Source organism: Paroedura picta, chromosome 6, assembly GCF_049243985.1.
Source record: "Paroedura picta isolate Pp20150507F chromosome 6, Ppicta_v3.0, whole genome shotgun sequence".
Taxonomy (NCBI): domain Eukaryota; kingdom Metazoa; phylum Chordata; class Lepidosauria; order Squamata; family Gekkonidae; genus Paroedura; species Paroedura picta.
Genome location: NC_135374.1, coordinates 770,661 through 789,133, shown reverse-complemented (window position 1 = coordinate 789,133; position 18,473 = coordinate 770,661). Strand labels below are relative to the sequence as shown.

The 18,473-nt window shown below is 48.3% G+C and overlaps 2 protein-coding genes and 1 pseudogene across 2 annotated transcripts; all 3 read right to left on the bottom strand.

Annotated features, from left to right (window-relative positions):
- Positions 1-1,517: 1,517 nt before the first annotated feature.
- On the bottom strand, positions 1,518-2,513 carry LOC143840531 (E3 ubiquitin-protein ligase MARCHF2 pseudogene; annotated as a pseudogene).
- Positions 2,514-4,823: 2,310 nt separating this feature from the next.
- LOC143840580 (olfactory receptor 51H1-like) lies at positions 4,824-5,762 on the bottom strand. Its single transcript, XM_077344196.1, has one exon. It carries the CDS (start codon positions 5,760-5,762, stop codon positions 4,824-4,826), a length of 939 nt encoding a protein of 312 aa, XP_077200311.1.
- Positions 5,763-12,187: 6,425 nt separating this feature from the next.
- On the bottom strand, positions 12,188-13,126 carry LOC143840579 (olfactory receptor 51H1-like). Its single transcript, XM_077344195.1, has one exon. It carries the CDS (start codon positions 13,124-13,126, stop codon positions 12,188-12,190), a length of 939 nt encoding a protein of 312 aa, XP_077200310.1.
- Between the last annotated feature and the right edge of the window lie 5,347 nt (positions 13,127-18,473).

Below are 18,473 nucleotides of genomic sequence, written 5' to 3'. Positions count from 1 at the left end.
CATCTTCTTATGTGGATATTTAAGGAAATAAACATAATTATTATCATCTCATCATCATGATCACAAAATATAAAGTTGACTTTGTGTGTATCCACCTCTCTCCCTACCTGATTGGTCCTGGGAGTGTACTGCCAATAGGGAGATACCACTCTGCCAGTAAGGGCCAATCAGTTCAAATTGCATTCTGCCAATTAGGGCCAAGCAGTGCAAATTGCACTCTATCAATGAGGGCCAATCAGTTCAAATCTACCAATGAGTACTAATTAGCTTAAATTGCATGCAGACTGCACTCCCTACCTGATTGTCCCTTCCCGGGGTTGTGCTGCCAATAGGGAGAGAGCACTCTTCCAATGAGGGCCAATTGTGGGGCATATCTGTCCTCTTCTTCCTCTCCCTGCCCCTCTGCATCCTTCCCTGCCTGGCAGAGTCTTTGGGAAGGGGGGGGAGGAGAAAGGTGGCAGCCCCCTCCCTTGCAGCTTTTATAACCCAGCCTTTGGAAACTGTGGGGAGCAGGAATGTGGTAGCCCCTCCCTCAAAGCCTGCATGGCTGGCCATTGGAAGATGTGGGGCTGGATGGGAAGGTGGGGACAGTGGTGACAGTTTTGCTATCGATTAAATATTAACATTGAAGGAAAAAACTATGACAAGTTTAGGAATTATTGGATGTTTATTATTATTAGCAAATACTGCCACACAGCATTTCTCCTTGTTTCCCACCTGGATCCTGGCATCCCTGCACCTCTATGGGATCCAAAGCCAGAGAGTCCCCCCTCCCAAGTGGCCCTTTTCTCCAGGAGGACTTATGTCTATTGCCTGGAAATGACCTGCAATTCCAGCAGATCCCCACCTCACAACTGGAAATTGGCATCCTGCAGCCTCTCTGGGGAACAGTGCCACAGAGTCCCCCCCTCCCAAGCAGCCCTTTCATCTCAGGAGCCTGGCGATGAGTTGTCATTGCAGCCCCCCCCCCCACAAAAAAAAAACAGCCATTTCCCCCTGGGGAGCTGATCTCTAAAGTCTGCAGATGACCTCCAATTCCAGGAGATTTCCAGGCTGCAGCTGGAGGTTGGCAACCCCTGGGTCAGGAATGTTCTTTGAGGTTTGGAGGTGGGGCCTCAAGAGTCCAGGGGTGGGCAGGAGATTTTGCCTTTTAGCCAAGCCCCAGGAAGGCCACAGTGCAGGTATGCATGCCCGTTGTCTCCCTCGGTGCAATGGGCTTTGCCTCTAGTTATAATATAAGAGGATATAGGGTTATGGCCATAAGGAGACAGCTTTCTTCTCCTTGTGTTCCTCTTGTGGCCAGAGCCAGGCTGGTGGATGCTCTAGCTGGGCTACCTCCCAAGGTCATTCACAGACCTAGAGATTCCTTGTCTTCCTGTGGTCTTCAGCCCCCTTTGGTTGGGTTGATTTAACAAGCTTTTGCCTCAGTTGCCTGGGAAAGTGTGACCCTGCCCAAACCCACCTTGGACGGGGCCAGAGGGATTCCTCCCCCCCCCCCCCAGAAGCCCACCTCTGACTCATATGGTCACCTCATCAGCTTTCTTCTTCAGGAGCTTGCCTGAGAGAAAGGAGTCCTGGATGGGATGAGGATTTGGTGAGTCTGGGATCCTCAGGAGGACTTTCTGATTGCTCCTTCACCGCTGGTAGTACAGCTGGCAGTGGTAGCAGAGCGTAGATTATGGTCGGCGCAGCCAGGCCAATAGCTTCCATGTGGCTGTTGAACAGCAGGTGATCTTGGGCTCCACGGAGGCATGGCCAGCCCAAGACGGTGGCCAGCAAGGCGATGAAGAGGAAACCCACCATGTCGCAGAAGAAGGCCCACTAGCCATTGCATGGCACAGGGTGGCTGTCGGGGGACAGGGTCTTGTCCCCACAACAAACTCAGTGTGGCAGAGTAGCTGGTGACGGAGTAGGAGAGCCACTTTTCCAGGCAGATTTTGTGGATGGTCCCCAGCATGCTGGGACCATCGCAGGGGGATAGCAGGCCCTCTCCACTTCCACTGTCATGGCAGATCTGACCAATGGAGCCATTGCTCTGTGTCCCCAGGGTTTTCATTACTGTGGAGAGCAGCTGGCCAGCCTTGGCTGTGACCTGGGAGACGTACTATGGCCACCCAAGGTCAGAGCATTCCACTCACTTGGGCAGTGCAGCAATTCCAGGGCGGCCGCACAGCAAACAAGATGGAAGCTGCTGCCTGTCGTCATGGTAACAGGGAATGCTCATATCTAAACACCCCGCTGTGAAGAAAAGATTGGCCTTTCCCCGGTCACTCATGGATGGGAAGGCCGCTTCTAGCCCTGCCTTCTTTCCACCTTTCCATGCTTGACCTCAGTGCCATGGCCTGGTGGGCCTGCCCGTCATCTTCCCAGAGGGGGTGGTGGTGGAGGAGGAGGAGGAGGAGGAGGCGGCAGGCCATTAATGAGGCTGCCTCTGCCAGCCCTGTGAATCCTGTGGGATGCAGAGGACTCACTTCTGACTCATTATGTTCTAGCTGAATGCCCTGCTGACCCATGAATGGCTGTCCAAATAATATTGGCTCAATGGATATTTCTACATCTACAGAAATCCAGGGGCTGTACAATAAAGCGGCTCTTTTTTTTACCACTGAGTTCTGCAGAACTCGTAAAATGGAGCTCTGTGCCCAGGCCGATGCTTGAGGCCAGATTCACCGTTCAGCTCAGGCCTCCCCCATTCCTATTCTGCCTGAATCCCTGCAGTTCAGCCGTGGAAGGGGCTGCCTGAGGAGGTGGGGAGCTCCCCCTCACTGGCTGTCTTCAAGCAGTGTCTGGACAGATCCTTCTCCTGGATGCTTGAGGCTGATCCTGCACTGAGCAGGGGGTGTGACTAGATGGCCTCTATGGCCCCTTCCCACTCTAGGATTGTAGGAGTCTAGTTCAGCCGCGGAATGGGCTGCCTAAGGAGGTGGGGAACTCCCCCTCACTGGCCGTCTTCAAGCAGCGGCTGGACAGATCCTTCTCCTGGGTGCTTCAGGCTGACCCTGCACTGAGCAGGGGGTGGGACTGGATGGCCTGCATGGCCCCTTCCCCCTCTAGGATTCTAGGAGTCTAGTTCAGCAGTGGGATGGGCTCCCTCAGGAGGTGGGGAGCTCCCCCTCACTGGCCGTCTTCAAGCAGCGGCTGGACAAATCCTTCTCCTGGATGCTTGAGGCTGATTCTGCACTGAGCAGGGGGTGGGACTAGATGGCCTGCATGGCCCCTTCCCACTCTAGGATTCTAGGAGTCTAGTTCAGCAGTGGACGGGGCTGCCTAAGGAGGTGGGGAGCTCCCCCTCACTGGCCGTCTTCAAGCAGCGGCTGGACAGATCCTTCTCCTGGGTGCTTCAGGCTGACCCTGCACTGAGCAGGGGGTGGGACTGGATGGCCTGCATGGCCCCTTCCCACTCTAGGATTCTAGGAGTCTAGTTCAGCAGTGGACGGGGCTGCCTAAGGAGGTGGGGAGCTCCCCCTCACTGGCCGTCTTCAAGCAGCGGCTGGACAGATCCTTCTCCTGGGTGCTTCAGGCTGACCCTGCACTGAGCAGGGGGTGGGACTGGATGGCCTGCATGGCCCCTTCCCACTCTAGGATTCTAGGAGTCTAGTTCAGCAGTGGACGGGGCTGCCTAAGGAGGTGGGGAGCTCCCCCTCACTGGCCGTCTTCAAGCAGCGGCTGGACAGATCCTTCTCCTGGGTCCTTCAGGCTGACCCTGCACTGAGCAGGGGGTGGGACTAGACGGCCTGTATGGCCCCTTCCCACTCTAGGATTCTAGGAGTCTAGTTCAGCAGTGGACGGGGCTGCCTAAGGAGGTGGGGAGCTCCCCCTCACTGGCCGTCTTCAAGCAGCGGCTGGACAGATCCTTCTCCTGGGTCCTTCAGGCTGACCCTGCACTGAGCAGGGGGTGGGACTAGATGGCCTGCATGGCCCCTTCCCACTCTAGGATTCTAGGAGTCTAGTTCAGCAGTGGACGGGGCTGCCTAAGGAGGTGGGGAGCTCCCCCTCACTGGCCGTCTTCAAGCAGCGGCTGGACAGATCCTTCTCCTGGGTCCTTCAGGCTGACCCTGCACTGAGCAGGGGGTGGGACTAGACGGCCTGTATGGCCCCTTCCCACTCTGGGAATCTATGATTCTATACAACGATATAGGCTAGATATCAGGAAAAACATTTTCACAGTCAGAGTAGTTCAGCAGTGGAATAGGCTGCCTAAGGAGGTGGTGAGCTCCCCCTCACTGGAAGTCTTCAAGCAAAGGTTGGATACACACTTTTCTTGGATGCTTTAGGATGCTTTGGGCTGATCCTGCACTGAGCAGGGGGTGGGACTAGATGGCCTGTGTGGCCCCTTCCAACTCTATGATTCTAGGATTCAATACAACGATATAGGCTAGATATCAGGAAAAACATTTTCACAGTCAGAGTAGTTCAGCAGTGGAATAGGCTGCCTATTCCAACTCTATGATTCTATGATTTCCATCTCTCCTCCTAGCCATTCAGTCGTGTCCAATTCTTGGCAATCCTGTTTGCAGGTCTGTTTTATCAAATGAACTGGACGACAGCATGGTGTCAAATTGTAATATGAAGTTTAATTGTAATGGAATTATAATTTGATTTTAGGTTTTATTGTGAAATCTATGGATTTTAAAAACTCATCCATTGCCCCGTAAATAAATAAACTGATTCTTTTTCTCTACAATACATTAAAAAATATCAGCATAGAAAATGATGGAAATATTTCATTCAATTTGTCTTATTGCTCCTTGAACTCCGGTTTCTCTGAGACCTGCTTCTCTTGTCATCAGACCTTTCTTGTGGAGAATAAACGTCCAGTCCTCTCACTGGAACATTTTGCAGATCCTTTCCTGGATCTGCTTGGTTTTCACACTGTAGACGATGGGATTAAGAACGGGGGGGACCGCGATGTAGATGTTGGCCATGAGCGTGGGGACGAGGGGAGGCAGGTGTCTGCCAAAGCGATGCACGGCTGTGACACCGATCATGGGGATGTAGAAAATGAGGATGGCACACACGTGGGAGACGCAGGTGTTCAGGGCCTTCAGCCGCTCGGTGTGGGAAGCGATGCTCAACACAGTCTGCAGAATCAGGACATACGAGACAAGGATAACCACAACGTCCAACCCCAATGTGCTAACAACTATAATCAGACCGTACAGCTTGTTGACTGTTATGTCTGCACAGGCCAAATTCATGGCATCTTGATGGAGACAGTACGTGTGAGAGAGGACATTGGACCTGCAGAAGGGCAGTCGTTTAATAAGGAAAGGGATCGGGAAGAGGAGGCAGAATGCTCTGGCTAAAATGGCTATTCCTATTTTTACAATGACTGTATTTGAGAGAAGGGAGGTGTATCTCAAGGGGTCACGTATGGCCATGAATCGGTCAAAGGCCATGGCCATGAGTATCCCAGACTCTGTCCATTGAAACAGATGGATGAAGAACATCTGAGTGAGGCAGGAAGTGAATGAGATTTCCCGGTAGTCAAACCAGTAAACGCCCAGCATCGTTGGCATGGTGGAGACGGCGAGGCCCAGGTCTGAGCAGGCGAGGATGGAGAGGAAGAGGTACATGGGCTCGTGGAGGCTTTGCTCGGTCTTGATGACAAAGAGGATCATGAAGTTTCCCACGATGGTCAGGATGTAGAGTACGCAGAGAGGAAAGGCCATCCAGGAATTGCTCTCCTGCATGCCGGGAATGCCAGTGAGGCTGAAGGCCTGGTGGTTCACTGTGCTGTCATTGAAGCTATTGCTCAGCATCCCCCTACAGTATTGAATGAAAATATGTGGAAGAATAAAGATGTCATTGATGCCTTCTCTCTCAGTCATCATCTGCCACATGGTTATACCGTGTTGTCAGGAGGAAGGGCTCGCAGAGAGGGAAGGCCCCCCAAGAATTGCGCTCCTGCATGCCTGAAAGAGCGAGCTTAACATCCCTGATGACCACAATGGGGTAGTTACTGACCTGGAGCCAGACATCCTGGAATGTGAAGTCAAATGGGCCTTAGGAAGTCTGAGCAACAATAAAGCTAGTGGTGGTGACAGCATTCCAGTTGAACTATTCAACATCTTAAAAGATATTGCAGTAAAAGTGCTACACTCAATATGCCAGCAAATTTGGAAAACTCAACAATGGCCACAGGATTGGAAAAGGTCAGTTTACATTCCAATCCCAAAGAAGGGCAATGCCAAAGAATGTTCAAACTACCGCACCATCGCACTAATTTCTCATGCTAGCAAAGTTATGCTCAAAATCCTACAAGCTAGGCTCCAGCAATATGTGGACCGAGAACTTCCAGAAGTACAGGCAGGATTTCGAAGAGGCAGAGGAACTAGAGATCAAATTGCCAACATACGCTGGATCATGGAGAAAGCTAGGGAGTACCAGAAGAACGTCTACTTCTGCTTCATTGACTATGCTAAAGCCTTTGATTGTGTGGAGCACAACAAATTGTGGCAAGTTCTTAAAGAGATGGGAATACCAGAGCATCTTATTTGTCTCTTGAGAAATTTATATGCAGGTCAAGAAGCAACAGTGAGAACTGAACATGGAATCACTGACTGGTTCAAAATTGAGAAAGGAGTTCGGCAAGGCTGTATACTGTCGCCTTGCCTATTTAACTTGTATGCAGAGCACATCATGAGAAATGCGGGATTAAAGGAGTCACAAATTGGGATCAAGATTGCAGGGAGAAATATCAACAACCTCAGATATGCAGATGATACCACTCTAATGGCAGAAAGTGAAGAGGAACTAAAGAGCCTGTTGATGCGGGTGAAGGAGGAGAGTGCCAAAGTTGGCTTGAAACTCAACATCAAGAAAACAAAGATCATGGCATCCGGCCCTCTCAATTCCTGGCAAATAGAAGGGGAAGAAATGGAGATAGTGACAGATTTTATTTTCCTGGGCTCCAAGATCACTGCAGATGGGGACTGCAGCAAAGAAATTAAAAGACGCTTGCTCCTGGGGAGGAAAGCTATGGCAAATCTAGACAGCATCCTACAAAGCAGAGACATCACCCTGCCAACAAAACTGCGTTTAGTCAAGGCTATGGTCTTCCCATTTACAATGTATGGCTGCGAGAGTTGGACCATAAGGAAGGCCGAGCGTCAAAGAATTGAGGCTTTTGAACGCTGGTGCTGGAGAAGACTCTTGCGAGTCCCTTGGACTGCAAGGCGAACAAACCGGTCAGTCCTAGAGGAGATCAACCCTGACTGCTCTTTAGAAGGCCAGATCCTGAAGATGAAACTCAAATACTTTGGCCACCTCATGAGAAGGAAGGACTCCCTGGAGAAGAGCCTAATGCTGGGAGTGATCGAGGGCAAAAGAAGAAGGGGACGACAGAGAATGAGGTGGCTGGATGGAGTCACTGAAGCAGTAGGTGCAAACTTAAATGGACTCCGGGGAATGGCCGAGGACAGGAAGGCCTGGAGGATCATTGTCCATGGGGTCGCGATGGGTCGGACACGACTTCGCACATAACAACATAACAATGCCTACAGAGGTACTGGCGGGTCGATTGAGCTGTATGCCAAAAAACCAGCGTTTCTGTATTTGTGGTGCACAAGCTCTGGAGGATTTACCCCACTACATCTTTGACTGCTTACTTTATGCCCAACCCAGAGCCAAATTCCTCAATGAGACCTTACGGGGTTCTAACCTTCACTCCGTTGCTGAAAAGATAATCTATCTTTTATCTGACCAGGTTGATGATGTAACATATAAAACCGCCCTATTTGCCTTGGCTGCAAGGAAAATAAGGGCCAATGTTACAACCACTAAGGCAGCCTCTTAACACTCTTGCACTTTGTATGCTGTTTCAGTTTTTTGGTCTTAAATTTTATATTTTTATACAGTTCCTTTTATTCTATTTTACTGTTCGTAAATTTGTATTTTATATTTTGTAAAGGCCTATGGCTATATACAAATAAATGTATCTTATCTCAATGCCCGAAAGGCCAATGGGGATGATGGTCTGGTGGTTCTCCATGCTGTCATTGAAGCAGATGGTCAATGTCTCCCAACAGCATTTGCTGAAAAGATGCTCAAATATAAACCTCTTGGTGCTGCCGTCAGATTTCTCAGTCAACATCTGCCAGACAGACATACCAGTTATTGTGTTGTCAGAGTGTAAGGTTTGTGTCTATCTTTAGGCAAGGTAGAGGAAAGAAAAGGGTCACTCACTTCCTTTGGAAATTAAAAAGGGGTGGGTAAGCCACCATCACACACTCCTCAACGATGACTAAATTCAAGGACTTGTTTCTATCATGGCCAAAAGCCTTTGCCCAGGAAGGACACGTTTGAATTTCTGGGCTCTGATGGTTGGATCTGATCAATAATCCAACCCAGTGGTCTAAAATCCAGTGACGCCTGCCCATTGAAGAAAACAGTCCCCTCTTCCTCGCTTTCAGGTCTGCTGTTAAGCAGTTATACCTACTTGGCTACCTGTTTGTATAGCATTATGTGCTTCTTCTGTGTAAGTCTGCTAAACAATAAATAATGAATAAGTAATAGAATTAAACTGTGATGCTAACTGGCCATTGCAGTGCCAGCGTTCCCACCCAAGAGTCCCCTCCAATTCTTGAGGGCTTTGAAAAGAAAAGAAATGGAGCCGTTTTCATGCTTGCACTGACTCTGCAGAGGACAAGTGATGTCCAGCTAGGAAGAAAAGTTGAGCATAAGAGCAGAAGTAGAGCTCTGCTGGGCCAGACCATCTGCCATTCTGTTCACGCAGCGGCTGACCAGCTGCCTTGAGGAGGCCCCCAAGCAGGAGGACTGCAGCTGCTCCCCCCCCCCCACAAACACACACTGCTCTCCCAAAGCACAGATACAAGGAGGTCTGCTGCTTCCAGGACTGGAGGGGAGATGGCCCTCATGGCTAATAGTCAAGTTCCTGGTAGGGTAACCCGTAGTGGGGGCTAGCAGACCTCTTTCCCACTCAAGTCTGTCTTTTGCGTGGCACTGGAGCGGCTGAAGAACAGCACATCAATTACGCCATCCTAGAAATTAAAAGGTTTGTCTCCTCAATATCTCAAACACCATTTTTTGTACTTACCTCGAATGGTGGCAGATCATGAACTGCCTTGACTTCCTTAGCTGCAAAGGGTGACGCTGCCTTTTTATTTCCTCAGGTTTCCTTTAAAGGCGGCATGTTCTCTGGGGGCTTCCGAAATGCCTTTGAGGACGACCCCATGGGAAGCTTTCCCTGGAGCCCCTGAAACCACAGTCAGGGAAGCACTGAGGAGCATGTGCTAGAAGAGCATGGATATACAAAGTAAAACAGCAAAACACACATTTGTCTTCTAATATTATTACTATTTATTAAATTTATATTTCCCCCTCCCTGTGTGGCTCAGGTTGGTATGGCCTAATTTGCTGTGCTTGCAAGATGACACCAAATTGGGAGGAGTAGTGAACACGCCAGAAGACAGAGTGTTAAGTCTGTGGGTTCAGTAAATACAGACTCCAATTTTTTAAAAACAGCTCTTTTTATTTAGCAACGCCAACATCAAAACTCCGAACACTGAAGAGAGAAAATCAGACAAACAGGCAGCTTATATACATTTCAAGCAGCCCGCCGAGAGCCCTGATTGGCCCTAAGCAAAGCAGTCTAATTGGTCCTAAGGACTCGTTGATTTAGTGTTTTGTTCAAGCCACCATTTGCATGGCATGTCCACATACATAACACAGAGGGAGAGTTCATTGAGATTGGAACAAGCTGGAAAAGTGTACAAATGAGAACAACAGGCAATTCAATAAGGATAAGGGCAGAGTTCTACTTCTGGGTCACAAACGTTCAACAGTTCCACAAGGCCTGCAAGATTGAAGCTCTTTCACCGGGTCTTCGGCTGAGGCGGGGCAAGGAAGCTCCAGGGCTCCTCCCGAGTTGGCTGGTACCACCAGGCAGCTCCTGGCTGACCTGTGAGGTGGAGGGTGGCCTGTTGAGCTGGAGGGGGAGGAGGGACGAGGCCACTGGCAGGAGCAGTCAAGGCAACTGGTTGCATCGTTTTATTGTTGTATCGCTTATGTTTAATGATATTACTAGGTGGAGGGTTATGCTTGTTACCCACCATGAGCCATCTTTCATGGGAGTGGCAGGATATAAATCAAATTATAAGTACATAAAAATAAATTAAAAATGAGAAGCATGCATAGGGGATGGGAAATACACTTCTGGGTAGCAGTGTGTGTGAATGCTGTTTCATCAATGGTGTTTCATCAGACTGGAGGGAGGTGAGTAGCGGGGTACCTCAGGGCTCGGTGCTCGGCCCGGTACTTTTTAACATATTTATTAATGATCTAAATCTAGATGAGGGGGTGGAGGGACTACTCATCAAGTTTGCAGATGACACCAAATTGGGAGGACTGGCAAATACTCCAGAAGATAGAGACAGAGTTCAACAAGATCTGAACACAATGGAAAAAAGGGCAAATTAGAACAAGATGCAATATAATAAAGATAAGTGTAAAGTTCTGCATCTGATTCAGAAAAATGAAAAGCATGTGGAGGCCTCACTTCAAGAAGGACGTAGATAAAATTGAAAGGGTACAGAGGAGAGCGACGAGGATGATGTGGGGCCCAGGGAATAACAACGGAATAACATTTACTCTCTTCCAGTCCTCCAGGACATCTCCAGTCCTTAAAGAGGTCCTGAAGATGATGGACAAGGGCTGTGCAAGTTCTCTGGAAAGTTCTTTGAGCACTCTCGGGTGCACTTCATCCGGACCAGGGGATTTGAACTCATCCAGTGCAGCTAAATGCCTCTCGACAACCTCTCTATCCATGTTAACCTGCCACCCAGACACTGTCCTTTGGCTATGGCCATCTCTAGATGTGCCTAAACACTTTGACCTGTGGGAAAAAACAGATATAAAATAGGCGCTGAGCCTTTCTGCTTTCTCTGCATCCTCTGTTAGAGTTTGTCCATCCGCACCCAACAGTGGGCCTATTGCCTCCTTTACTTTACGTTTGCTCCTCACATAGCTTTTCTTGTTACAATGGGCTTCCCTGGCCAATCTTAGCTCCTTTTCAGTCCTGGCCCCCACCTGCTGGAATGAGTTCCCAGAACATAACTGGGTCCTGCCGGGTCTGGCCCGGTTCGGCCTGCAAGATAGAGCTCTTCGGCCAGGCCAGTGAAGCAGTGACATCTACCAGGCAATCTGGGTAAAAAGAGGCTCCAGAGGCCACACTCTGGCTCCCAAGGATCAGAAAGCAGATTTAGACTGACAACCCTGTTTTGTTTTCAACTCTAGATGCTTTATTACATTTTTTATCAAATATTTTAGATTTTTTTACTAATGTAATGAATTTTTAACTATTGTTGGTGGTTGTCAGTATGAAGTACATTGCCCTGAGCGGGAAAGTGGGTAGAGGGAGTAGAATGAATGAATGAATAAATGAATGAATGAATGAATGAATGAATGAATGAATGAATGAAATCCCAAAGTAGCCTTTTTTTTTTACAAACAAAAGCCATGTATGTGAGATGAGCTGAGAACTCTTGGTCAGATCTTCCTTCTGCCTCCTCCTCAACAGGGGCTCATCCTTGATAGTATTTGCTTTACCTTTGAAGTGCCAAAGCTGCCTGGACAAACTGTTTCTCACATTATTCAGGAGTCCACGACCTGTAATTTGGGGTTTGGGGCGGTGGTGAAAACTGCGCCTGGTTCCATCCGTAGCACTGGCTTCCTAGAGGAAAATGCAGAACAGCCAGGCTGACCCATGAAAACTGGGCCCAGTCCCAAGGAACAGAGGAAGCACAGCTGCCGAATTCAGTCCACACGGTCCGGATGGGAGTGTTCGGGCTCAGTTCCATGAAGTGGGCTGAAATTAGGGAGACATTTCTTGGCCCTCCAGAGCAGGGCAGGCAAAAGGGGTCCATGCTTCCTCTTCAGAAGCAAGGTCCATCTGACATTCAATGGTTTCTCTCAGAAAGGATTGATAAAAGGAGAATGAAGATGTCCTCCCAAATGGATGTTACTATATCTCCAGAAACTTCGCAATAAGATATTCTAATGGTTTACTGAGTTTTTTTCTCTACAATATATTTTTAAATCCACTAGTACTGGAACTCATGGAAATATTTTATTTCATTGGCATCAGCGCTGCTCAGGCTTTGGTTTCACTGAAACCGGCTCAGTCCTTCATGAAACTTTTCTCACGGAGAAGAAATATCAAGTCCTCTCACTGGAACATTTTGCGGATCCTTAGCCGGATCTGCTTGGTTTTCACGCTGTACACGATGGGATTAAGAAGGGGCGGGACCGCGATGTAGATGTTGGCCAGGAGCATGTGAATCATGGGGGAAAGGTGCTTTCCGAAGCGATGCACGGCTGTGACACCGATCATGGGGATGTAGAAAATGAGGATGGCACACACGTGGGAGACGCAGGTGTTCAGGGCCTTCAGCCGCTCGGTGTGGGAAGCGATGCTCAACACAGTCTGCAGAATCAGGACATACGAGACAAGGATAACCACAACGTCCAACCCCAATGTGCTAACAACTATAATCAGACCGTACAGCTTGTTGACTGTTATGTCTGCACAGGCCAAATTCATGGCATCGGGGTGGAGACAGTACGTGTGAGAGAGGACATTGGACCTGCAGAAGGGCAGTCGTTTAATAAGGAAAGGGATCGGGAAGAGGAGGCAGAATGCTCTGGCTAAAATGGCCATTCCTATTTTTACAATGACTGTATTTGAGAGAAGGGAGGTGTATCTCAAGGGCTCACGTATGGCCATGAATCGGTCAAAGGCCATGGCCACAAGAACTGCAGACTCAATCCATTGAAACAGATGGATGAAGAACATCTGAGTGAGGCAGGAAGTGAATGAGATTTCCCGGTAGTCAAACCAGTAAACGCCCAGCATCGTTGGCATGGTGGAGACGGCGAGTCCCAGGTCTGAGCAGGCGAGGATGGAGAGGAAGAGGTACATGGGCTCGTGGAGGCTTTGCTCGGTCTTGATGACAAAGAGGATCATGAGGTTTCCAACGATGGTCAGGATGTAGAGCAAGCAGAGAGGGAAGGCCATCCAGAAGTTATGCTCCTGCATGCCGGGAATGCCAATAAGGATGAAGGTCTGATGGTTCATACTGCTCTTATTAAAGCTGATGGTCAACATCTCCCAAAGGCGTCTGGTGAAAATATGCTGAAGAATAAAGATGTTTTTGACAAATGGTCTACATTGAGTCAGATTTCTCAGTTCACATCTGCTAAATGGAAATTCTGTGTCATCACATTTTAATTGCTACATAAATCATTATTTGAATAGCAGACCAGACAGTGGAATCTTAGGAATAGTGACGGGTGTGACCTGCATTTTTGTGTTTTGGTTTGTGGTTCATAGATGAACCACTAACTGAACCATAAAGAGATAAACCAGTTAACAAATAGAATCAGTTTGCATCAGTTCATGACCCCTTTTTTCTCCTCCCTAATGCTTTTTGTGAAGAGCAGGAAGCAGGGGGTTAAATGACTGAACCATTTAAACCTCTGCTTTCTTCTCCTTGCAAAAGGGGGCAGTGAACAGAAAGTAGGGGGTTAAATGGATCTGAGTTATTCAAACTCATATTTTCTTCGCCCAGCTGCTCAGCTGTTTTTTCCTGTAGAGTTGAAAGCAGGGGTTTAATGGCTACAAACCATTTGTACCCCTGCTTTCTACTCCCCATCACCCAGCTGGTTTCTGTAATGAGTAGAAAGCAGGGTTTTAAATGGTTTTGAGCATTAAAAAAACAAACAAACCATATTTAAGTGCAGCAGCTGTATGATTGTACATGCATAATGTAGTGTTAAAATCCAGGACCATTAACAGAATCACTAAAAGATAGTTAGAAATTGTTCCAGAATAAGATTGGCTGCAGAGGAAAGGACACACAGTAATGTGTTTAAACTACAAGTTCAACGATATAGGCTAGATATCAGGAAAAAGTTTTTCACAGAGTAGTTCAGCAGTGGAATAGGCTGCCTAAGGACGTGGTGAGCTCCCCCTCACTGGCAGTCTTCAAGCAAAGGTTGGATGCACACTTTTCTTGGATGCTTTAGGATGCTTTGGGCTAATCCTGCATTGAGCAGGGGGTTGGACTAGATGGCCTGTATGGCCCCTTCCAACTCTATGATTCTATGATTCTAAGCTAAAATATTTAAGGGTTTTTAAGACCTATCACAGAAACAAATCCTAGATCCGTTTCTTGGCCAGTAAATCATCCATATAAGACAGGGAAGTGAATTCATTCTTGCAAGGAAAATGAAGTATGGTACCTTAATCATATGGTAACTGGTATTGACTAAAGTATGACTATACAAAGTCCATGGGTGAACATATGTGCCACTTCACTTCCTGAAGACTGTGCCATTCTTCCTCCACTGAATAGAACGCTACTAGGCAACCTATAAACACCAGACCTCTCTAAGAAGAAGAGTTAGTTCATATATGCCGCTTTTCTCTAACAAAAGGAGTTTCAAAACGGCTTACAGCCACCTCCCCTTTCCTCTCCCCGCCACAGACAACCTGTGAGGAAGGGAGGCTGAGAGAGCCCTGAGATTACTGAAGAAGAAGAAGAGTTGGTTCTTAGATGCCGCTTTTCTCTACCCGAAGGAGTCTCAAAGGGGCTTACAGCCACCTCCCCTTTCCTCTCCCCGCCACAGACACCCTGTGAGGGAGGGAGGCTGAGAGAGCCCTGAGATTACTGAAGAAGAAGAAGAGTCAGTTCTTAGATGCCGCTTTTCTCTACCCGAAGGAGGCTCAAAGGGGCTTCCCATCACCATCCCTTTCCTCTCCCTTTTCCCTCCCGTTTCTAAGGCCAAGAGAGAGTTACAATCCAGATCAAATGAGTTCAGCTTCTTTATGAGCAGGTGAACCCATTCAAGTTTAAAAGGATAAAACTGACAGTGAAACTAGTGATTTCTTGTAAACCGATATTTAGTAATAATTAGCCAGACTATAAGAGAAAAGGACTTTTGCTCCATTCTCATTAACACGGGGAACAAGGCGATATATTTAGGACATGCTAAGATCTATCTAACTAAATTCCTCTTGATTATATATGGGCATGTACCCAGGCCACCAATCCAGACCAGAACAGCATACAAAAACAGTGATGTTATTTTTAACTGGAATGCACCCAAAGCTGCAGGGACAAACTGAAAACCTGTGGTTAAAAAAAGTCCTCAAAATTGCAGCTGTACTTTTGGTCATCTAATTCCCTGTTTTATGCTCTTCACAAATGGCCATGAACCAACATGACTTATCCTGGATGCCTGAGGCTGACCCTGCACTGAGCAGGGGGTGGGCCTGCATGGCCCCTTCCCCCTCTAGGATTCTAGGAGTCTAGTTCAGCCGTGGAATGGGCTTCCTCAGGAGGTGGGGAGCTCCCCCTCACTGGCCGTCTTCAAGCAGTGGCTGGACAGATCCTTCTCCTGGATGCTGGAGGCTGATCCTGCACTGAGCAGGGGGTGGGACTGGATGGCCTACATGGCCCCTTCCCACTCTAGGATTCTAGGAGTCCAGTTCAGCAATGGAATGGGCTTCCTCAGGAGGTGGGGAGCTCCCCCTCACTGGCCGTCTTCAAGCAGCAGTTGGACAGCACCTTATCCTGGATGCTTCAGGCTGATCCTACATTGAGAAGGAGGTGGGACTGGGTGGCCCCTTCCCACGCACAGATTCTATTCTTCTTCTTTTCAATGTGTTTCTGCTAAGCTGAGTAGCTAAAGCGTTATTGTGGCCATTTCCTTTCCCCGCAACATCCTCTTTCACAGGAGGGCTCCTTTAAATAAGGAACACAAATGGAACAGTTTTCCCTGCACCGCCATTTTAGCATAGTCAGAGCTTCAACCGGGCAGGCGGGAAATTCAGCAAATCGAAGTACCTGGCATAGGAGAAGGGATATTCTAGCAGCCCCCTGGCCCACCTCAGCCCTTGAAAGGCGGATTGTGCTGGAGGATGTTCCGTAAATACAGGCACAGCCCTGGAAATCCAAAGGTTTGTCTCTAACCTCCTTCTTGCACTCACCTCACTTGGCAGCGAATCTCGAACCTGCCCTGATGTCCTTAGCTGCAATGCCTGGATGGATGCAAGAGAAATCCTCCTTCTGCTTTTGTTTTTTATATAGGGTCACACTTATAGGCTGTGTGTTCCTGGGAGACTGCAGAATACCCCATGGAAGGTCTTCCCAGATGCCCCAGGGAGCCATTGCCAGAAGAGGCCCGATTCTGACTCTGTAGTGGAGAGAGCTTTTACCTGCTAGGGTTGAGGCAAATATTTAATTGATGGTTTTGTTGAGGACTTTATGGTTTTTCTGTGCAAGCCCAGAAGAGTTTGGGCCTGTAGATGCTGTTTGTCTTAAAGAAATGTGAGTTTGTGCCCGCATAAGTGAAGGCCAGTTGATCAGGGCTAGTTGAGCAAGTTCTGGTGCAAGGGGGAAGTGACACTATACATCCGGTGACACTCTACCATTTGTGCTAAACTCTATGATTAAACCATAGAGTTTGGGGGCAAATACTAGAGTGTTTAATCCCCTATTAAAACTGTCTTTGCCTGTAGCCATCATAACATCCTCTGGCAGAAAATGCAATATTTTAATTGCTCATTGTGTTAAAAAGTATTTCCTTTATTCCATCCTGAATCTAAATCAAGAAGAAAAGTTAATTTTTAGATCCTACTTTTCACAATGCAAATGACTCTCAAAGTGGCTTACAAACCCCTTTCCCTTCCTCTCCCCACAACAAAAACCATCTGTGGCAGGTGGGGCTGAGTGAGCTCTGAGACACCTCTTCTGTGAGAATAGCTCTTAGAGAACTGTGACTAGTCCAAGGTCGTCCAGCTGGCTGCATGTAGAGGAGTGGGGAATCAAACCAGATTAGAAAATGACACTCTTCACCACCACACCTAGCTGACTCTCAGATGGGCGGGCATGAAACTTGGTAGGACCAAAGGGAAGTATGGTGGGTGCATTTGTGCTGTGGTGAAAAATTATTAGAATGGTATAATTACCAGATAATTAAGAAAGAGTATGCGTTTAAAGAAAGGGCCATTGTGTTATCCAAACTGGAGATCTTCTGAATTAAGTTGCTGAATCCAGCTCTGATCCTAGGTGATGGGGCATAATCCCTGAGAAGGTGGTTCATGACACCCTACACACCTCCATGCACCAACAGGCAGAGCTGTTACAACCTTAGGCATTCCCATGCAAGAAGCGTAATGGAGCGAACCTTTGGATGGCTTAGGATGATGGAGGCGTTTGACAACAAGGCTTCATGTCCACCTTGACAAGGCAACCCCTGTTGTGATTGCCTGTGTCATCGTCCACAACATATGTGAGAAGAAGGGGCACGGGATCACGGTTCCCCAGGAGGAGCCAGAAGCAATGGTGGTGGGTGAAGAGCCAGCCCTCACGGACCAAAGAAAAAGGAGGATTTATAATGAGGGGGTCAGGAGATGCCATTGCTAAGTTCCTTAATGTCTCCGGGCAGCTAAATGACAGTGGTTTTCTCATGAACGTTTAAAAGTTACAATAAGGTTTGCATTGTTCGTTTAAAAGTCCAGATTCTCTGATCTTGCATTATTTCTTTGCATCATGTGGGATGGCGATCCTCAGGATTGGGATGGAAGGCCTTTGCCACGGCCTACACTACAGTTCGCCACTGTGGTTCCTTGAGTACAAAGGGGATATCTTTAAAGTTTATACTGCCCATCCTATCGGCCAAGGAATTTGATACATTTTTTGAAAATGCAGGGAGGGACGATTATCCGTTGCTCTGCTTGAAAACGGCCACTCTCCATCCTGCCTGTACCATGGACCACCCAACCCACCACCAGTCCCACCCCTGCAGGGAGAGAGCGAGGGGTCCTCTGGGGGTGTGGAAATGGAAGGCACGGGAGAGGAGGAAGGAGCATCCACCGCTAGCACCGCAAGAGGTTTGTCATGGGCACCTGGGCAAGCGTGGCAGGAGACATCGACCTACCTAACTTCCCTCTCTCAAACATTATTTTAGCACAGCCCCATGTCGCCCACCCTGAGGACCTCCACACTGCCATCGCGTCCTTGGGAGAGAGAGGCATGTCATCTTGTAAGTGTGACCAAAGTGGGGTGGGGTTAGACAACACCAAGCGAAGGAGCTGAGGGAGAGGGTGGAGGGTCCAGAAGGAGAAATGAGGAGCCGGGAGGAGGGGGAGGGGATGTAAATAGTTTAGAGGGGTGGGTGGAGGGTGGGGTGGGGGGGTTAAAAAAATGGCTGGCTTTATTGATGTGTTGGGATTATTGCAGGGGAAGGGAGGGAGGGCTTGAGGGAAGGTTTTTTGATGTGTGTTGTGTGTAAATAAAAACAGTTTAATAAATTTTCAAATTTAAATCACAGCATCTTTTGCTTTCTTCTTTAGTAAACATTTTAAAAGGCCCCCTGCCCCCACCCTGAGAGCCACCAACCTTCACGTATCCCTGGGAGGGATTCCCCAACTTTAGTGCTGGGCCTCT